This window comes from Coregonus clupeaformis, chromosome 8, assembly GCF_020615455.1.
Source record: "Coregonus clupeaformis isolate EN_2021a chromosome 8, ASM2061545v1, whole genome shotgun sequence".
NCBI classification, from domain to species: Eukaryota; Metazoa; Chordata; class Actinopteri; order Salmoniformes; family Salmonidae; genus Coregonus; species Coregonus clupeaformis.
The window spans coordinates 61,165,998-61,178,979 of NC_059199.1; the positions used below are offsets into that span (position 1 = coordinate 61,165,998).

At 46.0% G+C, this 12,982-nt stretch overlaps 1 protein-coding gene across 1 annotated transcript in view; it reads left to right on the top strand.

Annotated features, from left to right (window-relative positions):
- LOC121572635 (sarcoplasmic reticulum histidine-rich calcium-binding protein-like) overlaps positions 1-7,734 on the top strand; it is a 34,258-nt gene extending 26,524 nt beyond the window's left edge. Inside the window, exons 5-7 of the mRNA XM_045222297.1 lie at positions 830-1,018; positions 5,199-5,396; positions 5,538-7,734. Coding sequence (XP_045078232.1) covers positions 830-1,018; positions 5,199-5,396; positions 5,538-7,714 — 2,564 coding nt within the window. The 3' untranslated portion in view covers positions 7,715-7,734. The remainder of the gene's footprint in view (positions 1-829; positions 1,019-5,198; positions 5,397-5,537) is intronic.
- The last annotated feature ends 5,248 nt before the right edge of the window (positions 7,735-12,982 follow it).

The window sequence follows — 12,982 nt, forward strand, 5'->3', positions numbered from 1 at the left end:
TGTGCGCTACCAGATTGTGTTAGCCCACTGAGCTAAAGCCTCAGGTTACCCATCACCCAAATGTGGTGCACCTCCATTACACATATACCTCTCCAGTACAGAAGGGGATGAGGGTTAGAGGTTGTTTATGGACTGGGCCCCTGTTGGACGACACCCAAGACTGATGTTTGTGTTTGAACTGAGGAACAGGAGCGTTACTGTGGGAGCTGTAAAACCGCAAGGAGAGGAGAGGAAATAGGCGAGAACATTTGAAATACGTACCCTCTTCATTAGAGATCAGACATGTTGTACATGTCACATACCTTTCAGGACCCTCCAGACTCCAGAGCCAACCAATCTGAGACTCCAGTTATGAGCCAACCAATCTGAGACTCCAGTTATGAGCCAACCAATCTGAGACTCTAGTTATGAGCCAACCAATCTGAGACTACAGTTATGAGCCAACCAATCTGAGACTCTAGTTATGAGCCAACCAATCTGTGACTCCAGTTATGAGCCAACCAATCTGAGACTCCAATTATGAACCAACCAATCTGAGACTCCAGTTAAGAACCAACCAATCTGAGACTCCAGTTAAGAGACAACCAATCTGAGACTCCAGTTACGAGCCAACCAATCTGAGACTCCAGTTATGAGCCAACAGTTCAGACTCTAGTTATGAGAACCAATCTGTGACAACCAGCCCATGTCTCCCCTACTGAGGAGAATGACAGATATAAAAACAGGACCCAGTACTGTATGTTATAACTTATAAAAACAGTGTATATAACTGTGGCATAACATAATTGTGATATAATCTAACCTAACCTAATAATGTTATACCTGTCAGGTGTTCCATGTGGAGACCCCCCTGCGTTCCCCAACACGCGTCTCCAGGGACACACAGGGTTCGAGATGGGAGATGAGCTGCTGTACTCCTGTCTTCCTGGTCATGTGATGCCCAGCGGCCACTCAGCCTTCAGCCTGCTGTGTGATAGCTGTGGAGAGTGGTATGGACTGGTGCAGCTTTGTGGCAAATGTAAGTGTATAATATATAATTATTAGAAGGTGCTCACAGTGCATTCGGGAAAGTATTCAGATCACTTCCCTTTTTCCACATTTTGTTACGTTATTCTAAAATGGATTAAATAAATAAAAATCCTCATCAATACCCCATAATGACAAAGCGAAAACAGGTTTGTAGAATTTTTTTGCAAATGTATTACAAATATCAAACAGAAATACCTTATTTACACAAGTATTCAGACCCTTTGCAATGAGACTCGAAATTGAGTTTAGGTGCATCTTGTTTCAATTGATCATCCTTGAGATGTTTCTACAACTTGATTGGAGTCCACCTGTGGTAAATTCAATTGATTGGACATGATTTGGAAAGGTACACACCTGTCTATATAAGGTCCCACAGTTGACAGTGCATGTCAGAGCAAAAACCAAGCCATGAGGTCGAAGGAATTGTCCGTAGAGCTCCGAGACAGGATTGTATCGAGGCACAGATCTGGGGAAGGGTACCAACACATTTCTGCAGCATTGAAGGTCCCCAAGAACACAGTGGCATCCATCATTCTTAAATGGAAGAAGTTTGGAACCACCAAAACTCGAGCTGGCCGCCCGGCCAAACTGAGCAATTTATATTTGGCCTGAATGCCAAGTGTCATGTCTGGAGGAAACCTGGCACCATCCCTACAGTGAAGCACGGTGGTGGCAGCATCATGCTGTGGGGATGTTTTTCAGCAGCAGGGACTGGGAGACTAGTCAGGATCGAGAGAAAAATGAACGGAGCAAAGTACAGGATGATCCTTGATGAAAACCTGCTCCAGAGTGCTCAGGACCTCAGACTGGGGCAAAGGTTCACCTTCCAACAGGACCCCAAGACAATGCAGGAGTGGCTTCGGGACAAGTCTCTGAATGTCCTTGAGTGGCCCAGCCAGAGCCCGGACTTGAACCCGATCGAACATCTCTGGAGAGACCTGAAAATAGCTGTGCAGCGACGCTCCCCATCCAACCTGACAGAGCTTGAGACGATCTGCAGAGAAGAATGGGAGAAACTCCCCAAATACAGGTGTGCCAAGCTTGTAGCGTCATACCCAAGAAGACTCAATGCTGTAATCGCTGCCAAAGGTGCTTTGACTAAGTATTGAGTAAAGGGTCTGAATACTTATGTACAGTGGGGGGAAAAAGTATTTAGTCAGCCACCAATTGTGCAAGTTCTCCTACTTAAAAAGATGAGAGAGGCCTGTAATTTTCATCATAGGTACACGTCAACTATGACAGACAAAATGAGAAAAAAAAATCCAGAAAATCACATAGTAGGATTTTTAATGAATTTATTTGCAAATGATGGTGGAAAATAAGTATTTGGTCAATAACAAAAGTTTCTCAATACTTTGTTATATACCCTTTGTTGGCAATGACACAGGTCAAACGTTTTCTGTAAGTCTTCACAAGGTTTTCACACACTGTTGCTGGTATTTTGGCCCATTCCTCCATGCAGATCTCCTCTAGAGCAGTGATGTTTTGGGGCTGTCGCTGGACAACACGGACTTTCAACTCCCTCCAAAGATTTTCTATGGGGTTGAGATCTGGAGACTGGCTAGGCCACTCCAGGACCTTGAAATGCTTCTTACGAAGCCACTCCTTCGTTGCCCGGGCGGTGTGTTTGGGATCATTGTCATGCTGAAAGACCCAGCCACGTTTCATCTTCAATGCCCTTGCTGATGGAAGGAGGTTTTCACTCAAAATCTCACGATACATGGCCCCATTCATTCTTTCCTTTACACGGATCAGTCGTCCTGGTCGCTTTGCAGAAAAACAGCCCCAAAGCATGATGTTTCCACCCCCATGCTTCACAGTAGGTATGGTGTTCTTTGGATGCAACTCAGCATTCCTTGTCCTCCAAACACGACGAGTTGAGTTTTTACCAAAAAATTTTGGTTCATCTGACCATATGACATTCTCCCAATCCTCTTCTGGATCATCCAAATGCACTCTAGCAAACTTCAGACGGGCCTGGACATGTACTGGCTTAAGCAGGGGGACACGTCTGGCACTGCAGGATTTGAGTCCCTGGCGGCGTAGTGTGTTACTGATGGTAGGCTTTGTTACTTTGGTCCCAGCTCTCTGCAGGTCATTCACTAGGTCCCCCCGTGTGGTTCTGGGATTTTTGCTCACCGTTCTTGTGATCATTTTGACCCCACGGGGTGAGATCTTGCGTGGAGCCCCAGATCGAGGGAGATTATCAGTGGTCTTGTATGTCTTCCATTTCCTAATAATTGCTCCCACAGTTGATTTCTCCAAACCCAAGCTGCTTACCTATTGCAGATTCAGTCTTCCCAGCCTGGTGCAGGTCTACAATTTTGTTTCTGGTGTCCTTTGACAGCTCTTTGGTCTTGGCCATAGTGGAGTTTGGAGTGTGACTGTTTGAGGTTGTGGACAGGTGTCTTTTATACTGATAACAAGTTCAAACAGGTGCCATTAATACAGGTAACGAGTGGAGGACAGAGGAGCCTCTTAAAGAAGAAGTTACAGGTCTGTGAGAGCCAGAAATCTTGCTTGTTTGTAAGTGACCAAATACTTATGTTTTTTGATGAAATTACAGGCCTCTCTCATCTTTTTAAGTGGGAGAACTTGCACAATTGGTGGCTGACTAAATACTTTTTTTCCCCACTGTAAATGTAATATTTCAGTTTTTAATCTTTCATAAATTTGCAAAAATATTATACAAACCTGTTTTTGCTTTGTCATTATGGGGTATTGTGTGTAGATTGATGTGGGGAAAAAACTATTTAATCAATTTTAGAATAAGGCTGTAATGTAACAAAATGTGGAAAAAGTCAAGGAGTCTGAATACTTTCCGAATGCACTGTATATAGTCCTGTATCACTGTGAGTGTGTGTCACCAGGCCTCTTGTTTACTTGACCTCTCACCTCACAGCCATGACCTCTGACCTTCACAGGAAGCTGTGATGAGGTCAAACGCTTCACTTCCTGGTTATTAGTCATCTCTTCATTTCTATAGATTTTTTTAATAGATTTTCATGTGAAGTGCAATACTTTTTTTTGTAGGCCAGTGCACTACATAGGGAATAGTGCACTACATAGGGAATAGTGCACCACATAGGGAATAGTGCACCATTTGACCTCCGCTAGGCCTAGGGTCTGACTTCTGCCTGTTACAAAACAGTGTCCCAGTTGTGAGTGAGAGATATAAATCAAATCTAAATCTAATTGTATTCGTCATGTACTCAGCTCACAGCAGGTATAAAGGTGCAGTACATTAATCAATGTCAATAATAACGATGTGTCAAATAAAATATATAAACTAATAGAAGGTTGCAGTATCCATGGTAATAATAGACTGTATTTACCAATATAAAGTGGGTAGTGTCTTGGTTGCACTGTAGAATAAACAGTATATCAAATCAAATCATATTTAATTTGTCACATGCTTCGTAAACAACAGGTGTAGACTAACAGTGAAATGTTTACTGACGGACCCTTCCCAACAATGCAGAGAGAGAAAATAGAGTCGATGTGCAGGGGTGCGTGGTACACTATGTATACAAAAATATGTGGACACCCCTTCAAATTAGTGGATTCGGCTATTTCAGCCACGCCCGTTGCTGACAGGTGTATAAAATCGAGCACACAGCCATGCAATCTCCATAGACAAACATTGTCAGTAGAATGGCCTTACTGAAGAGCTCAGTGAGTTTCAACGTGGCACCGCCATAGGATGCCACCTTTCCAACAAGTCAGTTTGTCAAATTTCTGCCCTGCTAGAGCTGCCCCGGTCAACTGTAAGTGCTGTTATTGTGAAGTGAAAACTCTCTCTCCCCTCCCCACTTCTCTCTCCTCACTCGGCCTTTCTCTCTCTCGGGTCTCTCTCTTTCCCCCCTTCTCGCTCTCTCCTCACTCCTCCCCCTTTCTCTCTCTCTTTCCCCCCTTCTCTCTCTCTCCTCACTCCTCCCTCTTTCTCTCGCTCTCCTCACCCTTCTCTCTCTCTCTCCTCCCCCTTCTCTCTCTCCTCACTCCTCCCCCTTCTCTCTCTCCTCACTCCTCCCCCTTTCTCTCTCTCTCCTCCCCCTTCTCTCTCTCTCTCCTCCCTCTTCTCTCTCTCTCCTCACTCCTCCCCCTTTCTCTCTCTCTCTTCCCCCTTCTCTCTCTCTCTCTCCTCACTCCCCCCCTCTCTGTTTCTACAGACAAGACAGAGGCACACATCGACTATGAAGATAAGTTCACTGATGACGATCACCACCTCTCCTACGACACCCCTGCAGAGGAGGAGAACACAGAGGAGGAGCCGCTAGAGGAAGAGGAGAACACAGAGGAGGGACCGCTAGAGGAAGAGGAGAACACAGAGGAGGGACCGCTAGAGGAAGAGGAGAACACAGAGGAGGAGCCGCTAGAGGAAGAGGAGAACACAGAGGAGGAGCCGCTAGAGGAAGAGGAGAACAAAGAGGAGGGACCGCTAGAGGAAGAGGAGATCACAGAGGAGGGACCGCTAGAGGAAGAGGAGAACACAGAGGAGGAACCGCTAGAGGAAGAGGAGAACACAGAGGAGGAGCCGCTAGAGGAAGAGGAGATCACAGAGGAGGAGCCGCTAGAGGAAGAGGAGATCACAGAGGAGGGGCCGCTAGAGGAAGAGGAGATCACAGAGGAGGAGCCGCTAGAGGAAGATGTGCATGAGGAGGTGACGCGTGAGGAGGAACCGCTAGAGGAAGAGGAGAACACAGAAGAAGAGGAGCACAGGGATCAGGAGCAGCAGGAGGCCAGCTTCAGTGTGGCGGGAGTAGAGGAGCAGGAGGAGGAGGCAGGAGGAGAGGAGGAGGCAGGAGGAAAGGAGGCAGCAGGGGGAGAGGAGCTGTCTGTGGGAGAGGAGGGGCAGCAAGAGGAGGAGGTGGGGGAAGGAGTGGTGACTGGAGGAAAGGATGAAGAGGTGGAAGACTCGACAGACCATCCCGTTGAGGAGGAGCAGGTGGAGGAGATGGGCGTGTTGGAGGTGACTGAGGCGCCAGTCTCCCTGCTATCCCAGAAGCACCTGTTCTGGTTCCCCTCAGAGGCCTTCCAGGAGGCGGGACATGTGGAACCCACCCACCCGCCAGTCACACAGGACACACCCACTGAGGGGGACAACCGTGTCAGGGCCTCCGGCAGCAAATCAGAGGAGAGCAAGCAAGACGACAGCCAACCAGAGGAGACGAAGGATTATGACAGCCTTGAGGGTCACTTCCAACAACCAATTGACCATGATGACCATGAAGATGATGTTGACCATGAACACATTGACCGTGAACATGATGATCAACGTGAACATAACCACTACGACCACGACGATCAAACAGATCCTGACCGCGATGAAAGCTCTGAACACGCTCTTGAGGGTGAAGACTATGTCGTCGGACGCCTTGACCACGATGATCGTGACGACCATGAAAGCTATGGCAGTGAAGACGCCCACCGTGAGGCCCAAGGAGAACACCAGGAGGCTGGTTGGTATGATGACGATGACGTGGGCGAGGAGCATTACGACCTGCGTGAACACAAGGAGGATGACCGCGTCCACGTTCACTCTCACAGCCACGGTGTGCATGATGACCATGTAGACCATGAAAGTCATGACCGCGATGATGTAACCGACCACGATGATGATCACGACCACTCAGATCCTAGCGATCACCACGACGACCACGACAACCAAGACCATGTCCATGATCACCTTGATGAAGACCAGAGTGAACATGAAGATGATCGTAGTGACCCTAACCGTGATTCCCGTGATCACGATGACCATCACCACGACAACCATGACCACGATAACCATGATGATGATGACCATGTGGTCCCCCCCGTCGGCATGACAACAGACGAGCCTCAGAACGTAACCCAGGAGGCAGCGGGAGGAAGACCTACAGCCAGCAAAGACGAGACCTGGTTGGACGGCTACCCTGTTAGTCAGGAGGAGACCGACACTGGTAAAGTGGGCGGTGGATCCACAGAGGAAAGGGTGGAGCCTGAGGTGGGAGAGGAGGAAGAGGAGGGTGTTGTTGTTGTCGGGGCGACGGACCGGCCCAATGAGGTGGAGTTGAGTCGTCCCACCCCGTTCACAGGAGTCCCTCAGGTCCCCCTGTCCCCCACACAGGTGGCGAAACCTGTGGAGCAGGATCAGGACCAGGGCTGGGTGGGAGGACTCACCCCTACAGCCTCACCCGAATCACCCCTCTCCCCCGAGGCCACGGCCTCAGATTCACATTCAGCTGACTACGCCGCCCCCTCTCTGACATCACTGGACGACGACGCCCCCAGCTACGCAGCCCGGCCTTCTCCCACGGACTCCTGGGAAACAACGGATCACGTGCACCCTTTCCTGGACCACGGCCCCGAATCCACTGCGTGGACTGATGATGTCATCGACGAGGAGGAACGTTCGGCCGAGCACAACCTGACTCGACACAGCGGGGAGACGGAGGGTGAGGAGGGGGAGACAGGGTGTACGGAGGTTGAGGAGAACTGCCCTCCTCCCCCTCCTCTCTCCTCCGGCAGGGGTTCCACGGTTGCAGCCATTGTGGTTGCTGTGTGCGCGGTTGCCGTGGCAGCCACCATCGGGGCGTGGTGTTACCGGCGGAAACAGCAGAAGAGCTCGATGTACGAGATGAACGGGAAGTGTCAGAGTCACAGCAGACATGGACAACAGATAGAGATGCAACAGAAGGTCTAAGAGAGACAGACAGTGGGGCTACAGAGAGTGGAGGGGAGGGGGTAGGCTGAGTGATGTGATGTGGGTGAGGGTATTTGGGGGGGTGAGTTGATGGGGTGTGGGTTGAATAGACACACACTACACCTGCAGAGACAGAATAATGAGTTGAGGGGTGAGGAAGTATTGGGGGTGAGGAAGGGCTGAGGGGTGAGGGCAGGATTTTTCAGCTCTGGTGACAAACGGGAAGGGACTTCTCCCCCAGAGCTCTGGGACATTGTGGTACGGAATCATACGCGTTTGTTACTGTTATTACTGTGTAATTACCATGTTACTGTGTAATTACCATGTTACTGTGTGATTACCATGTTACTGTGTAATTACCATGTTACTGTGTGATTACCATGTTACTGTGTGATTACCATGTTACTGTGTAATTACCATGTTACTGTGTAATTACCATGTTACTGTGTGATTACCATGTTACTGTGTGATTACCATGTTACTGTGTAATTACCATGTTACTGTGTAATTACCATGTTACTGTGTAATTACCATGTTACTGTGTGATTACCATGTTACTGTGTAATTACCATGTTACTGTGTGATTACCATGTTACTGTGTAATTACCAGAGGTGTGGACTCGAGTCATGTGACTTGGACTCGAGTCAGACTCGAGTCATGAATTTGATGACTTCAGACTCGACTCGACAAAATGTACAAAGACTTGCAACTCGACTTGGACTTTAACATCAATGACTCGTGACTTGACTTGGACTTGCGCCTTATGACTCGAGAAGACTTGCTACGAGGACTTGTAATGACTTGCAAAGGCTTGCTAAGAGGACTTGAAATGACTCGAAACTAAAATGTAGGACTTTGGACTCGACTTGAGACTTGATGGCTTTGACTTTTGACTCGACTTGGGACTTGCCTCATCTTTGACTCGACTTGACTCGGGACTCGAGGGCAAAGACTTGAGACTTACTTGTGACTTGCATAACAATGACTTTGTCCCACCTCTGGTAATTACCATGTTACTGTGTGATTACCATGTTACTGTGTAATTACCATGTTACTGTGTAATTACCATGTTACTGTGTAATTACCATGTTACTGTGTGATTACCATGTTACTGTGTAATTACCATGTTACTGTATAATTACCATGTTACTGTGTAATTACTACCATGTTACTGTATAATTATCATGTTATTGCTTTCTTTGTTGTTATGTTGACTTCTCTGTTCTTGTGTGAGACAATATAACTGTGTTATGTTGTGTTATTAAGGCTCATTGTTGCTATGTAGTTGTGTAACCTTTTGCGTGATAGTAATTAATCCTTGTTTTTCACCATGACATCAGCATTTGAAATTGATGTCAAAGTTGGATGCCCTGATCTGGGTGAATGCATGCAGAGTCCTATTCAGTAGGCACTAAACGGAACAAAACGGTACTGAAACATACGGATTACCTGAACTTGTCCCATAACGTTTCCGTTTTCCATTGGAAAACGTTTTGCTACAGTGTGCCGTAAAGAACACGACCAAGTAGCTGTTCCAACGTCTATACCCCCCCCGCGCTGACACCGCCTAAACACCAAGGTTAAGACAAGACAATTCTAATATCCCATAACTCAATGCATAAATGTGGAAGAATCCTAAACTAAGGGACCAGCGATGCTAGTTATCAATGGCACCGGTCCCATAAATCTAAAAAAAATTCCCTAAAGCTTCTGCATGGAATTATTATGTCGTCCTAACCTGGGTATCTTCAACCTAGCCGAAAGGCAGGTAGTAGAAAATAATAGGACAAGTATAATCAACAAGGGGTTCTCTGGGAAATAATGAACGACGTGGAAGGTGCGTTCTACGACACGCTAGTGGAGTGGCATTAACCTTCCATGGTGTTCCACATTATTCTCCAGAGAACGCATAGAGCCCTGAGCTGATTATCCCTTTTATGCCATGGCTATAATTTAACACATTTACCTCTAGAAATGTGTTCATTTTGCTGGTAGAAATGTGTTCAACATCCACTGAAGTAGCTAGCTTGTTTACTTGATAGCTACAGTGGTTGCCAACTTGCCTTGGTAACCAAACCATCAGTCCTGCTAGCTTGCTATTATGATAATCGAATTCAACAATGCCAATAATATATTTTCTATTTGACAATTGCTTTCAAAAGCAGCTCAGACATAGGACATGTAATAATTAACTTCACAGCCGTTGAATATCACAGTGCGTTATAGGGAAATAATGCGCGCTCTAGAATGTCTTCTAGCCAATCAGAATTGAGTATTCAACAATTCCATGGTATAAAACAGAAATAACCCATATAGTTCTATAATACACACGAATGAACGATAGAATTAACCATTGTTGCTTATAAGGGAACACTTAGACAGACACCATATTATGGTGTGAATAAAATGTATTTATTTGTATGGATGGATGTGTGTACATTTCTGGGGGTTAGTAAGAGATGAGATATGTTATCAGTCAGTGCAGGGTAGATAGGAGAGGGACGTGGGGAGAGGAGAGGAGAGGGGTAACGAGAGGAAAGGAGAGGAGAGGGGTAACGAGAGGAGGGGGTAAGGAGAGGAGAGGCATAGAGAGGAGAGGAGAGGAGAGGAGAGGGGTAACGAGAGGAGAGGAGAGGGGTAAGGAGAGGAGAGGGGTAACGAGAGGAGACGAGAGGAGAGGAGAGGGGTAACGAAAGGAGAGGAGAAGAGAGGAGAGGAGAGGGGTAAGGAGAGGAGAGGGGTAACGAAAGGAGAGGAGAAGAGAGGAGAGGAGAGGGGTAAGGAGAGGAGAGGAGAGGAGAGGAGAGGAGAGGAGAGGAGAGGAGAGGAGAGGAGAGGAGAGGAGAGGAGAGGAGAGGAGAGGAGAGGAGAGGAGAGAGGAGAGGAGAGGAGAGGAGAGGAGTAACGAAAGGAGAGGAAAGGGGTAAGGAGAGGAGAGGAAATCAAACATATAGAGACTTCTTGTCTGGATAGTGTGTGTGTGTGTGTGTGTGTGTGTTGGTTTTTTGACAGCGACTGCTGGCGAGAGATTTAGAGTAGGAGTCCAGACTGCAGACTCAGCTCAGAGACAGAGAAGGGGGTCTAGAGGCATAATCTGGCCTGTGTGTGTGTGTGTGTGTGTGTGTGTGTCTCACACTGGTGTGATGTGCTGGTCGGTGGTGTGATGTGTTTGAAGGCTTCCAGACTGCGTTGGGAGATGCAGCCGAGAGATGAGAACATCAGACAAACTGACACTACCATGGCAACACAGACAGACGTCTGGACGAACAGTCAGACCGACAGACAGGCAGACATTTTGAGTTAAATTTACCTCTATGTTTGAGTCAAATACAGAAAAAACCTACTAAGTTAGTCAGCAACTTCTAAAATCTTTATCCATGCAAAGAGTTGAAACGGAGGATGTTAGAGTGAACTGAAAGACAAGGGGATATGTAAACGTTAGGATGTGGGCTTGATTATCATGTTATGTAAATGTTTAATATGTTTCTGACAAAGACTACAGAGATGGTCCAAAAGCATATACATGGCTACATCACGCAAACACCACAATGCTGTAAAACTCACTATACTGCGGTGTGATTTAGGCTTTGTTGTAGCTTTTCACAACGCTGTAACTAACTATACTGCAGCGTGATTTAGGCTTTGTTGTAGCTTTTTACAACGCTGTAACACTCACTATCCTGCGGTGTGATTTAGGCTTTGTTGTAGCTTTTTACATCTCTGTAACACTCACTATCCTGCGGCGTGATTTAAACTTTGTTGTAGCTTTTTACATCTCTGTAAAACTCACTATACTGCGGTGTGATTTAGGCTTTGTTGTAGCTTTTTACAACGCTGTAACTAACTATAATGCAGCATGATTTAGGCTTTGTTGTAGCTTTTCACAACGCTGTAACTAACTATCCTGCAGCGTGATTTAGGCTTTGTTGTAGCTTTTCACAACGCTGTAACTAACTATCCTGCAGCGTGATTTAGGCGTTGTTGTAGCTTTTCACAACGCTGTAACTAACTATCCTGCAGCGTGATTTAGGCTTTGTTGTAGCTTTTTACATCTCTGTAACACTCACTATCCTGCGGCGTGATTTAAACTTTGTTGTAGCTTTTTACATCTCTGTAAAACTCACTATACTGCGGTGTGATTTAGGCTTTGTTGTAGCTTTTTACAACGCTGTAACTAACTATAATGCAGCATGATTTAGGCATTGTTGTAGCTTTTCACAACGCTGTAACTAACTATCCTGCAGCGTGATTTAGGCTTTGTTGTAGCTTTTCACAACGCTGTAACTAACTATCCTGCAGCGTGATTTAGGCTTTGTTGTAGCTTTTTACATCTCTGTAACACTCACTATCCTGCGGCGTGATTTAAACTTTGTTGTAGCTTTTTACATCTCTGTAAAACTCACTATACTGCGGTGTGATTTAGGCTTTGTTGTAGCTTTTTACAACGCTGTAACTAACTATAATGCAGCATGATTTAGGCGTTGTTGTAGCTTTTCACAACGCTGTAACTAACTATCCTGCAGCGTGATTTAGGCTTTGTTGTAGCTTTTCACAACGCTGTAACTAACTATCCTGCAGCGTGATTTAGGCTTTGTTGTAGCTTTTTACATCTCTGTAACACTCACTATCCTGCGGCGTGATTTAAACTTTGTTGTAGCTTTTTACATCTCTGTAAAACTCACTATACTGCGGTGTGATTTAGGCTTTGTTGTAGCTTTTTACAACGCTGTAACTAACTATACTGCAGCGTGATTTAGGCTTTGTTGTAGCTTTGTACAACGCTGTAACTAACTATACTGCAGCGTGATATAGGCTTTGTTGTAGCTTTTTACAACGCTGTAACTAACTATACTGCAGCGTGATTTAGGCTTTGTTGTAGCTTTTTACATCTCTGTAACACTCACTATCCTGCGGCGTGATTTAAACTTTGTTGTAGCTTTTTACATCTCTGTAAAACTAATTATACTGCGGCGTGATTTAGGCTTTGTTGTAGCTTTTTACAACGCTGTAAAACTCACTATACTGCGGTGTGATTTAGGCTTTGTTGTAGCTTTTTACAACGCTGTAACACTCACTATACTGCGGTGTGATTTAGGCTTTGTTGTAGCTTTTTACAACGCTGTAACACTCACTGTACTGCGGCGTGATTTAGGCTTTGTTGTAGCTTTTTACAACGTTGTAACACTCACTATCCTGCGGCGTGATTTAAACTTTGTTGTAGCTTTTTACATCTCTGTAAAACTCACTATACTGCGGTGTGATTTAGG